This window comes from Crassostrea angulata, chromosome 2 (genome assembly GCF_025612915.1).
Source record: "Crassostrea angulata isolate pt1a10 chromosome 2, ASM2561291v2, whole genome shotgun sequence".
Taxonomy (NCBI): Eukaryota; Metazoa; Mollusca; class Bivalvia; order Ostreida; family Ostreidae; genus Magallana; species Magallana angulata.
In genome coordinates, this window is record NC_069112.1 from 48023432 (window position 1) to 48042157 (window position 18726).

The 18726-nt window shown below is 32.1% G+C and overlaps 1 protein-coding gene across 1 annotated transcript; it reads right to left on the reverse strand.

The window, feature by feature from the left end:
- Positions 1-14656: 14656 nt before the first annotated feature.
- On the reverse strand, positions 14657-17786 carry LOC128174434 (uncharacterized). The gene is made up of 4 exons (XM_052839995.1): positions 17738-17786; positions 17307-17381; positions 16951-17112; positions 14657-15514 (listed from the first exon to the last, which is right to left on the reverse strand). Exons 1-4 carry the CDS (start codon positions 17784-17786, stop codon positions 14925-14927), a joined length of 876 nt encoding a protein of 291 aa, XP_052695955.1. The 3' UTR covers positions 14657-14924.
- Positions 17787-18726: the final 940 nt, after the last annotated feature.

Consider the following 18726-nt stretch of genomic DNA (forward strand, 5'->3'; position numbering starts at 1 on the left):
GTTCTAAAATTATAAACAAAAAAAAATTATAATCAAGATCACTCTTATATATATATATATATATATATATATATATATATATATATATATATATATATATATATATATATATATATATATATATATATATATATATATATAATGTTCATATTGGTCATCACGTGATATGACAAACGGATTGTACATTTATTTGTTGTTTTGAGGCCATTTGAAAATTTATGTTGCAACGGCATAATCATGTCAAAATTCACCTCTGAATTATAGAATAACTTGATGTTTGATCGTAGATTTTGAAAAAATGTTGCAAACTTTTTAAGATAAAAGTATTTTTTTAGTAGAAACCATTATTTATATATAATGCATATGTTGAATAATTTAGAAGGTCACCATGTGAATTTCATTAAAAAAAATTAATTTGTAAGATTTTACAAGGATCTCAGAATATTTTAAATTACATAGCATATTTCAAATTCACGTGTAAAAGTTTGTCATGATCAGAAAAGTGTTTGCCCTTGCAACTGAGATTAATTTAGTCTAGAATTTAACCCGTGTGTGCACGGGTTGACATTGCATATGATATCGGATATTTACAAAATAGATACATCGACACACCGTATTGTTGACATTTACCTAACAAAGCTATAATTATGCAATAATGCTATTAATTTCACTACACTCTGCTTAGAGGCTGTAAATACCTTTCATCTAAAAATTTAATTTTATAATTGAAGAATTCAACTTCAGTTCAATTCTTCTCCAACCACTTCATGTAACTACGGTAGTAACCTTTAGTTGTCGAACTTGCACGACGCTCTGTTAAGGTCAGACGCGACCTATCTTCTATTTTTTCTTATCTCCACAATGTGAAGATTTCCACGTAGTAATTTTATAATTATATTTCTATGTTATATGATGCTTTTTTTCCGATAAAATGCTCAATTGGAAATGTATAGCATGGCTTTATTTATAAGCATTCAAGTGCAATTTGCATGCTATTTTAAGAAAAAATCGAAATATTCTAGCTCCGAAAGCATCCTGGTAATGTACCCTGAATTTTTGGGTATTAACAGGATTAACTGTCAATAAATATGGATTAAATATCAAGGAAAATAATATAAAATTGAGAAACGTCTCGTGTGTCCTGAATAGTTCTGGAATTCTCTCTATCTTTTCTTTTACATATTCCGGAAGAATGGCTACATCATTTTCATATGTTTGCAAAAATACATGTAAAGTAAACACACAATAATTTGATAATTTTAATATTTGATTTTTAATAATTTTAGATAAATTCAATTTTCAAAACATTGAAATTTTTTTATCAACGTTCCAAAACGTTGAATTATAGCTTTTTATCACACGTATAAAATTCTTTCTGTGTTTGAACATAAACAACAAATTTGATCAAAATGTCATCTGGACACAGCAATGGCCAAAAGTTTGCCGATTGCCACATTGGTACAACTAATGCACCGCATACTTTATTTTCTGACATTTTAGCCAACACTCTTAACTCTAAATAGGTGGAGAAAACCACCCCCTTTCATTTGACCAAGTTTCTCTAAAAGCGTCAATTTCTGAACATTTCATATTCCAGTATCTTGAATAAAACTTATCTAATTTGTGATAAATATCACTAGCAAACCAATTAGTCTCAAATGGCCCCATAATTCATTTTTGTTTTCCCTCGGACTGAAATGTGACAGTTTCATTGGTTTAAACCTCATATATCTCTGTGTGAGTTCGGAGAGAATTAATATTAGGCTATATGACCATCATTGGCCGACGCTTAGCTTACTCATTTCAACATTTATGTTATTTAATATAGAAACTGCATGCTTTATGTTCTTTAAGTATTTGGAGTGTTCTTTAAGTATTTGGAGTGGTTGCCCTTTGAAATTCTTTAAAATTTGAGTAGTTGCCCTTTGAATATATTGACGTCACATTGTTGTGTCTGGAGCAGAACACAATTGCAGCGTCGAAATTTGCTCAAATCTCTGCAGAGGAAAGGGAGAAAACGTTCAAAATTGAATAGCAACAAAACATTGTAAGTAAACATGGGTAAAGCAAAGTTTTTTGGAATACTTGAAAGGTGAGATTGATAATTTTGAAGAAATTATATGAGTTAAATTGAACGAGGTGATCATGTTTGACATCTTATACATGGCTTTGCGAAGATCTTTGCTATTTGTGAATAAATATGTCGCTTAATAGACGTCGGGAAAAACAAAACACTTTTCGCCTCGCCATCTATGAGATTGATCAACCCAATATATTTCAGTACATGTAGTGAGTCAGTAACTAACCTAATAGTAATAATATAATTGAAAATTGGTAACAACAAACTCCAATCATCAGAATTTTTAAGTTGACTAATGAAATCTGCCTTTTCATTACTGCTTTAGTCACATAACTCGAAAGGTCGCCGTAGACCGGTGGTAATCGGTAATATGAGCGATGCCCCAACATCGGTTCTAATCGGCCAAGTAGTCGTTAATACATCTGCCACAGCAACAGGCATCGTACAAAGGTCGTACATACTCCTGCCGATAATATTGTCATGTTGTAAATTTTGAAATTACTGGGTGGGTGTAAATACAATCTTTGCAACATGACTGGTGGTTGGACAGTGTATCAAACATCATACGATAATTGTCCGGCCATTTTACACACATTGAAGGATGACTGGATGATGGTCGGCCGATGAATATCGCTGGGCCTTTCCTGCTGCAATATGGCTAATCGCAGATGTCTCGTTGCCAAAGCCATAATAGTTATGGTAATTACTTTATAATTCTTAAACATATACGGATATTCAAGCGATAATCTACCGATGTATTAAACATCGTTCGTACATTATTGAACACCGTTCGTTTATCGGCAGTACATCGACCGACTATGGGCAAATTTTAGGTCGATAATCGGACGATGTTTGTTAAACACCTCTACCCTCAGACTCAAAGGGCACCGGACAATGATCGACAATACAACAGCCAATTCTTAAATGATGTGTTAATGATGTATCGCCGATGAGAAGCGATGGAACATCCGTGGATATATCTTATTTTCTTCTGATGACTTCCACCAATGTGCCCGTTGACCTCGGTCAGCGTCCGATGGCTATGGGTGTCCGGCCGGTGTAATGAAGAATAATGACCCCCGTAGAATAATGGCCGGGGGTCATTTTTCGATGTAGAATAATGACCCCCCCTAGCTGAAGAATAATTGGATTTTTCTGAAGAAAAAGACCCAGGGGTTATTTTTCTTCATGTTAAACATGAAGAAAAATGACCCCCATATAAAAATGACCCCCCCCCCCCCCGTAAACATGAATAGAAATTGGTTACACCGTATCCAAGATATGACTTGGAAATTTACTTAATTTTTCACTCTGTTCAACTGATTTTTAAGTTATAAATACCGAATTTGTAAATAAATTGCTGTATATAGTTTTTCATATCCGTAGCAGGCATACACAAAACACTCTTATATTGTTACAGATTGATTGTTAACAGTTACGTCACTTCTCTCATCGAAATACGGCGGGAAATGACGCAAATAGAGACAGATTCATACACAATGAGGATATTGTGTGATAATTAACGAACAATAATCATGAAAGAATAATTGTTGTAATAATATAAGCAATATTCACTGCATGGTGAATGAATTGTCAATCTTAGAATGATACATGAATATATCTTTATGGAAAAAGACTAAGGGGACAAGTAACGTAGAAATATAAATTCTTCTTATTTACAATTCTTGAGGAAAGTGATTTTTTAAAAATCATTTTGCGTTAGTTTTGTTTTCTTCTACGTGATACATGAACATCAATATTTTAAACATTTGTTGTAATGTTGTATTTGTGATCATGAATAGACTTTATTCTTTTAGAGCAAATGTGTGAAGAGTACCTGACTATAGTAATCTTAATACATAATAAACACTGATCGATTATGATAAGAAAAGATTGTTTCTAAAAGCGTTGATAAGAGGTTAGGGCCCATGTTAGGGGTTTATATCCCCTTTGATTTTGATCACACGATCTTTATTGTATCCAAAGTTACCAATGCTCATACAAACTATTGATGCATTAACATTAATCATCTTGATATTAACTATACTTACTAAAGTATGCCGACGATAAAGTAAGATATATTTTCTGTACGAGTACTCTCAGTACTTTGACGATTTTCCTTATTGGCCGTTAACCTCTACTGGCGTAATGGCCGCTGTCAGTTCCTACTCACTTCAGCTTGGTTATAATGCCTAACAGTGGAGTAAACTTTTCATAATTTTGGTTTCATCATTTATTCCGCGTGATGCAATTGCATACCCAGCAGTTTGTAATAGTGGAAATCCTCAGTTCAAGTATAATTCATGAACAATAGGAAGAATATAAAAGATGCGCCGGCGAAGCACGAAGATGCGAAGACGAAAGTGCCAACTTGCGAAGGCGAAGAAGTGATACTACTATCGCTTCTTTGCCTTTGCAACTTCGCACTCTCGCCTTCGAATCTTCGCGCTTTCACCTTTTAAGCTCACCGAGACGAAGTCAAGGGGAGCTTATGCTATACTCCCGGCGTTGGCGTCCGGAGCTGGTTAAAGTTTTTGGTGCAGGTCCTGTATCTAAGCTATTACTACTTCACCTAACCTGAATGGATGGTGAGTCTTATGTAATGATACAGATGCACCTGACAGGCACGGATGCTGAATCAGAGCCATAGGTTGGGGATCCTTGAGGAGGTAAAGGTTTTAATTGCTGGTGCCCTCTGATGATGATATCTTAGTTATTACTGGTCCTAACTTAACCAAAATTGCATGGATGGTGCGTCTTAAGATTCTGTTGCACCTGACAGGCTTGAATGCTGAATCTGAGCCATAGGTTTATGATGCTTGATGAGGTTTAGTTTTACGGAACAGGTCACATGTTTTATAGATGATAGCTTGCACAGTTGATTTAACTATATTATAAATGAAACTCAGAGGTTGCTTCAGATGCAGAGCCTGATCTCCATTATCAAGGATGCTGAAGAAATCTCCAACCTCACTCAAACCTGCTTGATAGATAGATGTAGTTGTTGTTAAATGATATAACATGATTCCTATGATATAGTATTGTATGATATGAAACACTATTGTTTAATAGGATACAACAAAATACCATATGTTTTATTGTAAAACGTTATATGATACGATATAATATTGTATCATTTTTAAAAAATATTTTATGATATGATATTGTATCATGATATTGTTCTGTATAGTATTGTATATTGTGATACAATATTGTATAATATTATGATGTTTTATTAATTAATTATTAAATCACATTAAACTATTACATGTACATATGATATTGCAATATATAATATTGCATCCTATGATATAATATTGTATATTCTATGATATTGTTTCATACAGTATTGTTTAATATGATATTTGTTCCTGTAATATAGAATTATATCAAATGAAATTGTATATATGATATTGTAATATTATAAAATATCGTCATACGATATTGTATAATATGATACTGAGTTATATGATATATTATCCTATTACATGAAATTGTATTTTATGATGTTGTAATATGTATAATATAATTGTATTATATAATATTTTATTTTATCCCATGGTGTTTTATCTTTTGATATGATACAATGTTGCATCAAATTATATTTATATAATAGTGTTGTGTTGTGCATGTACTATGCCTAAATAGTAGTCAGGGTTTGATACATAGTTCACGAGCCGACTGTTGAATAAACTGACGTACTTTGCTATAAGTAGCTGTGACGTTCGAGTGTTGACAAGGCCCTAAAAATAATCACCGGGAAAGCAAGCGTTTGTTTTGTTTTTTTTCAAATTAATAAATTAATTTGATTGTTAATTTAATCAACAAGTTGTTGTACAATAAAAGGTCAACAAAGGTTTATGTTCTTTTCAAGAAATGAGAGACGTTTGGCCTTACCGAGAAAACTCGAAATGTTTAGCAGACGAAATCTCATTGAATTTTTTTCTTGTACATTCTTTATCAAGCGTCATTAAAAAAGCGTTTTTGTGATTCTCAAGTAAAATTTCTTTGAAAAATGTTCAATCAATTTGTTCAAAAGTTTATAAGAAACTTAAACTTTAAAATTACCGCCAATAATGAAGTGTTTTTGGAAAAATGGATAATTTTAATTCCTTGATGTCAGTCGTGTATATCTACGTTTTATATATATATAAATACCGTAAGTTATAATAACGGCGAATATAGCGTAGCGGTAACGTGTTGGACTTCAAGCTGGAATGATTTTAGCGTCGTGAGTTCGAATCCCGCTGTCGGCGCATGAAAGATTTTCGTTGAAAATATTTGCCGTGCTCTATTTCGGCATAGTACGCTTACGCTATATAAATCCTTTGATACTATGCGAAAATAGATGAGTATTGAATATATAGTGACAAACTGACAGAAGGCATAATAATGTATCATATGATACAATATCATATTATTTATCAAATATGATACAATATCATACAATAAAATATCATACTATAGCATTGAATCATGATTTTTTGAAGTATACACTCTCATAACTGCAGCGGTGTGTGCATACAAATTGAGTAACGCGCGTAAGCGCGTTATGAAAATTTGTTTGCACACACCGCTGCAGTTATGAGAGTGTATACTTCAAAAAATCATGATTCAATGCTTATATTTACATTATTTTTAACTTCTTGCCTTGTCTGTAAATGTGATTTATACCTTAAAATTCCTATCTTATCCTAAGGGTAAGTTAATATTAATGGAAGAGCCACAGTAACAGCCACAAGCGTGAACTTTGATTTTCGCTTGTGACGTTGCAGTTTACAGCGTTCAACGTTTGTGACGTCATAATAAAACTCGTCAATTTGACCTTTGACTACTTGTTGCATTTAGAGGCATTTGAAGATCACAGAATTTAATGGAAAAACACAGTAAAATGTAAATATTATATTTTACAATTCAATAACACATGTTTCAATGTTATGATGTATTATTGCAATATGATATTGTTTCATATAATACTATATTGTATTATGTCTTATGATATTGTATTATTTGATCGAATACAATAATGTTTAACACAATACAATGTCATATCATACGTTACAATATCATATCTCACAATTTTTGTACGGTATTTTATGGTATTATATGATATACATGTATATTGTAAGTATGATAGGATGCAATTTTTAATTTTATATTATTGTATTGATTAACATATTATCATATGATTATCATACATTTTTTAACAGATGATATACGATAATGTGTCAAAACAGAATCCATGAATATCCAAGATCATAAAGGATGGTTTTCATATAATATGATAAAGGTGGTCTCATAAAGGTGATGCCTCATAAAGGTGATGCCTCGTCTCGGTGAGCTTAGTAATCTTTGATTACCTATGTTTTATAATTGCGGAGCTCTCTATCGTGTAAAGGTTCCGAGGCATATTTTTGAAATTTTATTTTTATAAAATTAATAAAATTAAATTATTCAGGGGGATAGGGTCCGGACCCCCTCTCCCCTTTTAGTGCGTGAAATTATTAATATTGAATTTTCCCGGGGGACGGACCCCCTCTCCCCCCTCTAGATCCATGCAAGAGCAAGGAGTGTCGCATAATGAAATTAGAATGTTACTGTGTTTGGTCCACGGTAAACAGACGGCTGGTAAGTGATAGGAGTCTGGAGTGCAGACATGTACTTGGCGAGTACGGTGCCTGCATTAAATTCTATGTAATCGACCGAGACTTGCTGAATGCAATAAAAAAAGGCGAAGGCGAAAGTGCGAAGATGCGAAGGCCAGAATGCGAAGTTGGGAAGGGGCGATAGTAGTATCGCTCCTTCGCCTTCGCACTTTAGGCATCACATCTTCGCGCTTCGTCGTCGCATCTTCGCCCTTTTGCTCCTTTGCCTTCGCACTATCGCCTTTGCAACTTCGCCCTATATTAAGGTCGGAGTGGCCCTATCGGAACACCATAGATATATGTAAATGTAATTGTTAAAGGGGCATGGTCACGATTTTGGTCAAATTCTATTTTTCTGTTGTTTACATAGGTTCAATATACCAGTAAAAAACTTTTTCAAGCTGATTTGTCTATCTTCTTATTCATTTTAAGCATTAATAAACAGTTCCTTACGTTTAACACATTCATTAGGTCTAAAATTAGAATTTTCACTTCAACATTCAAAATGTAACGAATGACACTCAAATTTTGGTTGCCTATTAAAAATGCCTTACTAAAGCATTGTGAACATTAAGATTGGAAATTTTTTTTTGACTTAAATCGTGACTACGCCCCTTTAGGATGACAACAATACCCCGATGCAATACGTCAATGTCTTGTTATAACTGAAGGATTTTTATTTTCTAAGCTATACTACTTCTTTCACTTTAAGTTTATTTGAATATGAATTATAATTTCTGTTACTTTCTGTAAAATGCAGCTGTAAAAATTACATTAGTGTAAAGACTATTTCACAAATACTAAAATATATACTGAAAAAACTTTAATCTACAAGGGGGTCATTATTCTACAGGGGTCACTTTTCTTCATTTGGGGTGTGCTCATTTTATGAAAATGACACTTATTCTTCAGGCAAAGGGGTCATTTTTCTGCGTAGAATAATGACCGGGGGCTCATTATTCTACGTCGAAAAATGACCCTCGGTCATTATTCTACGGGGGTCATTATTCTTCATTACACCGGCATTTAAGCCATTTTCATCTAAAATCGCATCGGTAGCACATCGTTAACCCAATCGCTAGGTAATGTGACTGATACTTAAGATACCATAGGAATCCATTTCCAAATTAATACTATTAACTAAACAATGCCTGTAAATATTCAAAGAAATATTAAGCAAATCATTTTTCATGCTACCATTGGAAATAATACTGACTATGTTCTTATTATCAGTAAATCATTTGACCCGTTTTCCTTCAACTTTGTGATTTTAAGAAATCAAAACTCTCTGAACCGCAACCAATTCTCTCCAAGTTGAACATTTCTCCATCTTTTGTGGACTTAACAATCAATGAGACATTCCACGAGATATGTTTTTTGCTATTAAAACTATATAACTATATCATGACAACATTCTTAGCTGTGCAAGAGAAGATAGATGTATGACATGTGGTGATAACGAACAGTGTTCACATTTAAATGTATATAATTAAAAGTACCGTAATAGAGTGAACTATTATTAAATAAACACTGTTCGTTATCACCACATTTCTTTTTTAATTTAACACCATACTTATTTTGATTTCAGTGACTGGTGGAGGTGGTGGGTGAGGAATTTATAAACATTTAATATCCGACTTGATTTAAATATTAAAATACGCATCTAAATTGATGAATTTAAAGATCATTTCGTTTATTCATATATATAATGTTTTTAAAGATATATATTTCAATTGGATAATCTAAAGACCACAAATATCCCTATATTTTTCAGGGAATTACATAGTATCTTGAACAAGGTGGCAGTCTGACAATTTACAAGGTTGAATATTGCATCTTTAACACTTTTTGATCTACAGAAATTATGTACACTGTACACAGAAGTAAAACTTCAAAGACATTTTAAAGAACAGACAAGTTATCTTCTCTCTTTCGACAAAAAACAGTTTATTGAGCAATATGTGGATTTTTTTTCATTGTTGAATAAAAAACGTCTCTCCTCGACATATTTGTTGCATTAAAGTTTTAAAATTCAGAGAATTTAAAACTCTTTATAAATTGCTTTGGAAAGTTTTAAATTCTCTGAATTTTGAAACTTTAATGTAACATATATATTAATATTCATTTGACAATATTGATTAAATTAAATATTTAGTCACTAAAACATTGATATTGAAATGGATGTGAATATTTTCCCCTTTTAATTGAATAAGTATTTGAATAGGTACAGTGCTGTACAGTGAGATACAGTGTGGTACAGTAGCTCTGTACAGCGGGTGTACAGTTGATTTACAGTAGGGTACACAGTGATTGGACAGTTTATGAAAATACATGACAATAACAAACTGTCAACCATCTCAAAAATCCATAAAGCGAAATACAAATTCAACGCAGAGCAACACGGACCTCTAGAAAGATAGAGATAGGATCAGAAGGAGTGGGCATCCTCTGCTGACCGGGTCACACCCGCCGTGTGCTCTCTGTCGTAATCGAGGAAATAACGGAAACTCCGTAGATAATTAAGTGATTAATTATGGTCTAACAATTAGTATAAAATACGGCAGTCAGCATGCGACTCAGTGGAAGATTGTTTTTGCTGACAAGGTCCTTGACTATAGCACTTACGAAAAGATGACTTCAAACGAGACTGTTGATAGTCCTGTTTTATTAACTTGTTAGATGTCAGACAATGTCAGTCAATTTTTGAGAATATCAGTGGATTTTAAATTAAGTAGTGTATGTGTGTGTGTGTTATTAAAGAAGTATACCAACATTTTGACACATTATTCCCTATTTTAATTAATTTGTTACCGGTGTTGTAGAGCAGTTCCCCCCCCCCCCCCCCCCAGTAGCTTCCCCCAGGAATCCTCTTAAAAAAGGTCTTTCCCCCGAAGGAAAAGGCTACTTTATAATAGTTTCTCCAACAGTAGGGTTTCTCCCTTACATTTTTCAGATTTAAAAAAAATATGAATGGAAACCAATAAGTATTAAAATCAATGGTTTACACCCCCAGGTTGCATATACCTGAATTCATTTGTACAGGTTGGTTTTTGTTTTGCCGATTTATATACAATGCTGCAAATTGAATATGCGTATCATAGAATACTTAGGACTTAATATTAACTATTATTTGATAAGATATTCACTCATTTGCATAACCTTGTGTTCTAAATTTGTAAATGAAAAATGTTTTTTTTTAAATCAATCAATCCGTCTGTCTGTCTGTGCAAGTTTGTCTGGCTAAACTACTGTTTTAGAGAACTGAAAGAATGGTTATTTCGGAAAGAATGGTTATTTCGTAAAGTGTGTTAAAACCTTAACCATGCAGTTTTGATCGAGCATGATGACATATCATTCGAGGGTATATTTAACCTCCGATTAGATAAAGAAATGTTCTTTATGAAATAACTTAATCAGAGTGGGAAAAATAATCTTTGTTCATATCTAAGATTTGATAAGAATTATTCATTGAATATTTTGGACCTACAAAATATTATGTAATTATGCGCATGTGTGCAATATTTGAAATCAAAGGAATCGTCATAATTTTATTTGATTCTTGTTCCGTTTGAACTTATATTGAACTGAACAATATTGTAAATATTCGAGAAGAATAATCAAAATATCTTCATAATTCCAGGGTTTTTTTTTCAGAGTTATACATATATAATTTAATTATAATCTTTTAATCTTTCGTTGTTACATCATTTCGTCACTGGAATCGATTATTTTTTTAAATATTGAATATGCGTCAGGTTTATATAGGTTTGATGTTGAGTGCAGAATATATATTTTGAATTAAAATTGATTAATGCATATGCTAGTTTTTATGTCCTTAAAATTTCAAGCGACGGTAAAACTTTAAATTTCACGTATAAAGAACCATTTGTAGTAGATTTTTTTGTAGGGATTAAAGATAGTCTTCTTTCACTTCTGAATTTGATTTTTTAAACTTTAGTTTTGAATGATAATTTTTTTTTTTCAATTTCAAGTCAATGCTCCCTGTCTCCTGTTTGGTATTTAGAAATAGATATATTATATGTATATGAACGATATTTAATACTTACTGTATTACCTTAAAATCTATAACCTTTGGGGACAAAGAAGGTAATAAATTCCCACTCCTTATTTTTCCTCTGCAAAGGTAAGTCAGTATTGGTCAATTATTTTCCTGGAAGGAGGTTAATTCATAGAAAAAAATACATGACAAAAGCTGTATCATGCAAACTCCATATTATCAACCCGAGACTTCACTATCAGCCCAAACACTATAGGGCTAATATTGGTCGATGGTTGACCTGAGCGTGATACAGATTTTTACCATGCATTGTCGTTTTGATTATAGCGAGCACAGCTCGCCGGCGCACAGCGCCGGAGCAAAGCGAAGTCTACCGGCAAGGCGTGTGTGAATAGAAAATTCGGACTAGTTGCACATTCATTCAACGGATTTTTTTTGCGTCAGTAAATCGGACCATTAATGCATTGTTTAAATCGTCCCAATAGTTCTCTGTAATCATGGCAATTTTTATCACTTCACACTCTCACGAGAATCAGCAAGACTAATATAAAAACAATAACGATGTATAAGACATACAGTCAGTGCTACCTCTAAAGATCACCTCAGTACACTCTCAATCAAAAATAATCGAGTGACGTTACAAAGGTTTACACATTGATCCGATAAATTTTTTCGGCATCAGTAAATTTTGACCCAGAATTCTTAGTACCAATGGTTCCCAACCTTACGTTCTCGCGAGAATCAAAGTAAAACTTTTGAGAAGCATATAAGATGTGTAATTTTATGAACATCTTGCTTTTTAAAGTAAAAAAAAAATGTATACTTCGCGTACTTTTATTTCTAAGGGGAGTTTTAAAGAGTCAGGCGACACTTAACCAACATCAGCTTTGATGTAACAATAAGCACTAATAAGGGGAAATCACTCTAATTGAAGTTATTGTTAATCTGCTGAAATGACCAACATCCTCTCAAAATCTTGCAAAGGCTAAGCTAAAGAACAGCTAAAGAATAAGGACATTTCTTTAGATACAGGAAACAGTTGTAAATTGCACTTATTTGGATGAAAGCTCACATTTATTTTATTCACTATAATTACGGTAAATTCCTGGAACGTACACGTAGCATCGCCTGTTTTTAAAAGGGTGTGTGTAAAAAAAAAAATCAAACATTTTTTTTTTTAAAAAGTGGAGGGGGCAAATCCATAATAAGTCGAATTCTATGTGTAAATTGAAAAAAAAATGAAATAATGTTTTTTTAACATGGGGGGGGGGGGGCTCTATGATGAGTCAAGTTTTATATGTAGGTTAAAGAAAAAATGTCTACTGCAAAAAAGGGGGATGACGTGACATTACAATCACTTTAAAAGAGGAGATACAGTGAATGAATATTTATATATTAAAAATTTACTTATAAATAAATGATAACAAATCTTATAAACTATGAATAATAAAAATTTACTGAAAAATAGGTATGTTTCATTTTTTTGCTTTCAAATTTTACGTTGTTAATTTTATTTTTATTGATTTATTATAATTCATTGTTTGATTACATGCTGTGCTCGCCCCAACAGTCGCACCGTAAAACATATTATCTTTCATAGATAAATCGTTTATACGTGTATTTTAATGAGAAAAACTTTTTCCACCTTTATTCTAGTTTACAAATATTCAAACCTTCGTATTTTTGACGCTCAAATGTATTGGGGTGTCTTCTATCAAAAAATGTCCATGTCTTAATGTGTAAGTCCAAACTGCATATATGGATCAATTAAAAGAAAAACATATTCCGAAATCCGATTAATATGGTGTTGAGGTGTTCCCAAAAGGTGCAACAAAAGGTGAAATAAAGTGTATTCATGGCGCGTGTCTTTGATCATATCAGGGATGAAAAACACGTATGTAATACAATGTATCGATAAATGCATTTATTACCCCTTATATTATGAGTAGTCAACATCAACTCATATATTGCAAATTATTGCCACAAATGATCCGCCGTAAACATGACCGTAATGTAAAACAGGGGGAAAATCTACCATTTAGTAGGTTTTTTTGTTGGGGTAATCTGGCTATGGAAAAGGGGAAACCCCACAATATATAGACAGCTTTCCGTGGGGGAAATGCTTTAAAACCAGTTTACGGGGGAGAGCTGATTTATAGCCACACCTTCGGGGGGATAGATATGGCTAGGAGGAAAAGGCACCGTATAACACCAGTTGAGTTTATCGTTAATCATCCGAGCCGTTTTGTAATACATAGCACAGGAAATAATAATTGAGTAATTATTTCCTTGTTTTGTTTAATTTTTTATTTATTTCAACATTTGTTAAAATGTAATAAGAATTATGGTTAATTGACATTGCTGAGCTGATCTAGCATAATCGGGTCTCTCAACCTTTCAGGTGAAAGACATTTAAAAAATCTGAAAGGTGGAAATACTTTATAGATATAAGAAATTAAAAAGGTCTTTTGCATTTCTTTTGTTTATTAGTTTTTCCACCTTTAAGGTTTTTTAAAATGTTTTTTCCCTCTTTTTCATTCGGGGCAGCTTTTTTTATTATCAAAAATATTGAAACAATTCTTTATTAACTTCATTGCTATCAAAAGTTCTTGCACCAGTGTCCCTTTGCCAGATAACTCCCAGAATTTACAAAGTTATTGCCCTATTGCTTCTCCTCTGAAACCATGAGTGATAGAGATATATATATATATATATATATATATATATATATATATATATATATATATATATATATATATATATACTTTTTCATATCACAGCCAGTATCGGCCCGAAACTCCAATATTAACCTGAGGACCGAAGGCCCGAGGGATGATATTGGTCGAGGGCTGATATACTGATTATATTTATTACAGACTTAGTAATAAAATTTATAAAAACCACCAATTGAAACAAATTGATTTTACAAATTATTTGAAAGTATTTTGTACAGGTATTGAATAAAAATATGAGATCTAATTGTTTGAACAAAAAGTCATGTAGTTTTGGTTTTAAAAGCTAACTGCTCCAAAACATTTGTTAGTATTTAAAGTTTTCAACTGCACTGAAAAATACAAACTGTAACAAATATTTTATTTTCTTCTGTAAACATGCACAATGCCGAAATCCTGTCAATTGTAAATGTGGAAATGCATAATCTTAAACTAAAATATAAATTAAATTAAATATTATCTTCTATTATCTCGATATAAACATTTGTTGATCCGGCATCAGGAGTTAAATTTGACATATCTGCAGGTTTGTGCTGATTTTGCTGTCTTTTAAATGACGTTTCTTGGAAAATCATTACGTTTTCATCCGAGTGACAAGTTTCTTCACTATTAACAGTATCTTTAAACACCGGCGTAAGGTAAGTACAGTCAGTGCTTTCTTTTTGCCGAGGTCCTGGCTGTATTTCACTTTTGGATCCAATTGCACTTAAACTCAAAGCTTTATATTGAGCTTCTTTACGTACATTAATTTCAACTTCATTTGTAGTTTTCCGGAAACACTTCATATAGATATGAGTTATCACAAATATGGTGAAAACTATGACAAATACCCCTATAAAGCTCACGATAATTTGAAATATACGAACTAAATAATCATTTTTGAACACGTCAATCTCTGTTGGTACATATGTCATTCGGGTGATGGCATTATTGCTAACTTTAACAGAAAAAATATGACTGTCGCTTCCATAAAAGATGTGTGTTGTTGTTCTTGTCAAAGGAAATGTCGTCTGTTGAGCTGTATCTCTTCGAAATGAGCCTATGAGTATAGATTATAGAATGACACGCAGTGATCCTTTTTAATATCAAAAGGTATATTTCATGAAAAATTATTGAAGATAAATACAATTAAATGAATAGACGATTTTAATAGTTTGCAAAGTTAAAACTTTAGATTGAAACTGTTTAGTTTTAATTAGTGATTTATCATTTGAAATGTACAATCGCAATTAACTGTTTAGCTAAAAAGTACTAATAATCTAGCAAAATAAGTTTTGACACTGAGATAAATTAAATGAAATTAATTTTAAACTGCTTTTTGTTGTCTCTTACTTTGTATTTTACAAATTATTAAACAAGGAACATATAATAAAAATATTTGATTTAATGTAACATCGAATTTTGCACAACTGTTAAGGTTTACTTTGTGGTTGCGGCGACCAGAAAGTACGGGATATGTTAATTATGACATCATACAAAACAACAAGTCGTCAAAAAATGCTAGTAAATAAAGTAGTATCCGATTGTTGTGGATAAATATAAACAACCGACTGATCGCGGTGCAATTGTCGATATGACGTCATATTGTAAGTTTTGCAGATTTTTTGTAGAAAAAGGGGGGTCAATCAATTTTTTTACATGGAAAAACTGCATTTTATTAATTAACAGAGCATTATCCTAAAACAATTATTATAACATTAAATCATATCTATTATGCTTGTTTTGATTCGGCATTTGATTATTTTTAGAGCGTGTATTATTTCTATTTTAGAGTGTTTAAGGGACAAGTTCTAAGTGTTTGACACCGGGAAGCCTATCTTAATCCGCTTTTTACAAGGGCATAAGCTAAACAGATCATTACGATCTTTTGGATATAAATAAACAAAATGTTTAATTTATTAAAAAGAGTTGCTGCTTCGACGAAATCTATAGAATGAATTAATAAATACGTAAAATATTAAGAAGGTCATATAAATTCCAACCGGAGCTCATTTCTTTGATATTTATTCTAATAAAAAATTAACTTTATACAAAGAAGCCGCACTTTTCAGAATCTATTGTATTATCATTTAAATTTTTAATTCAAATAAGGGTATGCCCTTGTAATATTAAATTTGTTTATGACCTCCATTCAGGAGAATAATCAACAAATGTCACATGACTATCAATTCTGGGGACCACACTAAGTGTCATACAAAGTAGCATTTACATTACTGTTTCCAATAATATCACATTTATAGCATGATAAAATAACTTTACATAAAGTGATAAACGTTTAAATCCGGTAAAATTTTCATAGTAAGCCTTAACAGTACTGCGTTGCTTTTGATTTAACTCTGATTTTAAACAAATCTTTAGTTTCCATATTTTTTCTTCAAAGATTGCCACCCCGCCAGACGAGAAATTTTGACAACTATTTTTATAGCGTCCAAATATATTTCAATAGAACAAAAACATATATATAAATAACGATACTTAGGCGCTGATAGACTGTAAAAGTTTCCAAACGTTGAGGACATCCAGTGGCAAAATGACAATCTTGATAAGGACATCGACAAACATATTGACATTCTTCTCCATAGTTAGGAGGACTGCATTTTTTAGAACAGTTGTTGAGAAAGTACCCAAGTGGACACCCTAAACATATAAAGACAAAAAAAAAAATAAATGATAAACGAATATTAACGTTTTCATATTTTAAAGTGATTTGGTGACTTACAAATGAATGTTCAAAAGTTACCTTGCACTCCTAATTACACTGTCTTTTAGTTTCGATTAATAAAAAAATTATAATTGAGAATTTTTTTTCTAAATGCATTTAAATCACTTACTTTGGCATTGCCCAGTTGTTTGATTAAGCAAATATCCATCACAACAGACCAATCCACTAATTCTGAAATGTTTTTCTACTAGCAATTAATCAACATTAAAACAAATTAATTCTTTGTTATCAAGTACATGTAGCAACAGACTTAATACATACCCTGAACATACACGATTTTGTATAAATCGAAAGAAGCTGAACGAAAAGAATACTAATGCAAATGTTAACATAGTGGCTAGAAAAGGCAAACAACAGGAAACTGTTTTTATTGAAAGCTACATTGTATCTCAAATAATTTAACTTTTCATAATCACGCTTCTTCCTGCTTTCGCCGGATATCATTCATATAATTCCGAAACATACACTAATAATGTCCTCTTTTAAATCGTGGGTAACATGTAGTATAAAGTAATATAAATGGTTTTTCCAAATTATTACCGCATGGAATGGAGATTAAATCAGCATACTCATCACTAGAACGTTGCATACAGTGTAATGGATTTCACTATAAAACTTCATTTTAACTCGATTTAGTTACATTTAAAAAGTGAACTTGTAGAGTTGCAATTTTTCAAATAATATCTATTTCAATTTCTTAATATTTTCTTGTTTTAAATCACATGTTTCCAATATTCATTCTATGTAATATGTTTTACAGTGTGACTGTTGGGGCGAGCATATCAGAAGCTACATATTTCTCACATCTTTGTTAACAATACAACATCCTACAAAACAACAGTGCTTCCTCTTTTACTCCCACCCAGAAACTCGGAATTAGCAACTTCACTATTTAATCCAAATTGTCTCCCATAAGCTATATTGTTATACTTTCATGTTAAATACTGAAATCTGATTGGTTTAGACGCAGTTCATAATCTGTTCTATTACCTTCAACGTTAGCAACGCACTTAACAACGGGTAACATTACAAATTGTTACATTCGCGAAAATCATGCGCGTACGGTTCGCCTTAGAATTCACGTAATTCCTATCTAAAAGCAGTGATGTTTTCTTTAAAATTAAGACATTCAGTATAACAAAATAAATAGTGCCTGTTAGGGAAGATACCAGTTGAAATTGATACCCCTCGAAAACCATTGTCAACCTCCGCTTCGCGTCGGTTGACAATGGTTTTCTCGGGGTGTCAATTTCAACTGTTACCCTCCCAAACAGGCACTATTTATATACTGGCCAACATTTCTAAATTTTTCTAAATTTTTTTTTTTTTTTTTTTTTACAAAATCACTTCCAACTTTTTTAGAACTTATCATAGAGACTTCGGACCACTTTGGATGGAAGCGTCTACCTTGGCCAAACAAAATGACATAAAGGTCAAAGGTCAAGGTCATTTGGAAATCTCTTAATTAATGAGTTTTTAGATCTCTTTTGTTTAGGATGGTAGAGAAAAACTTTTTCATGGATATAGTA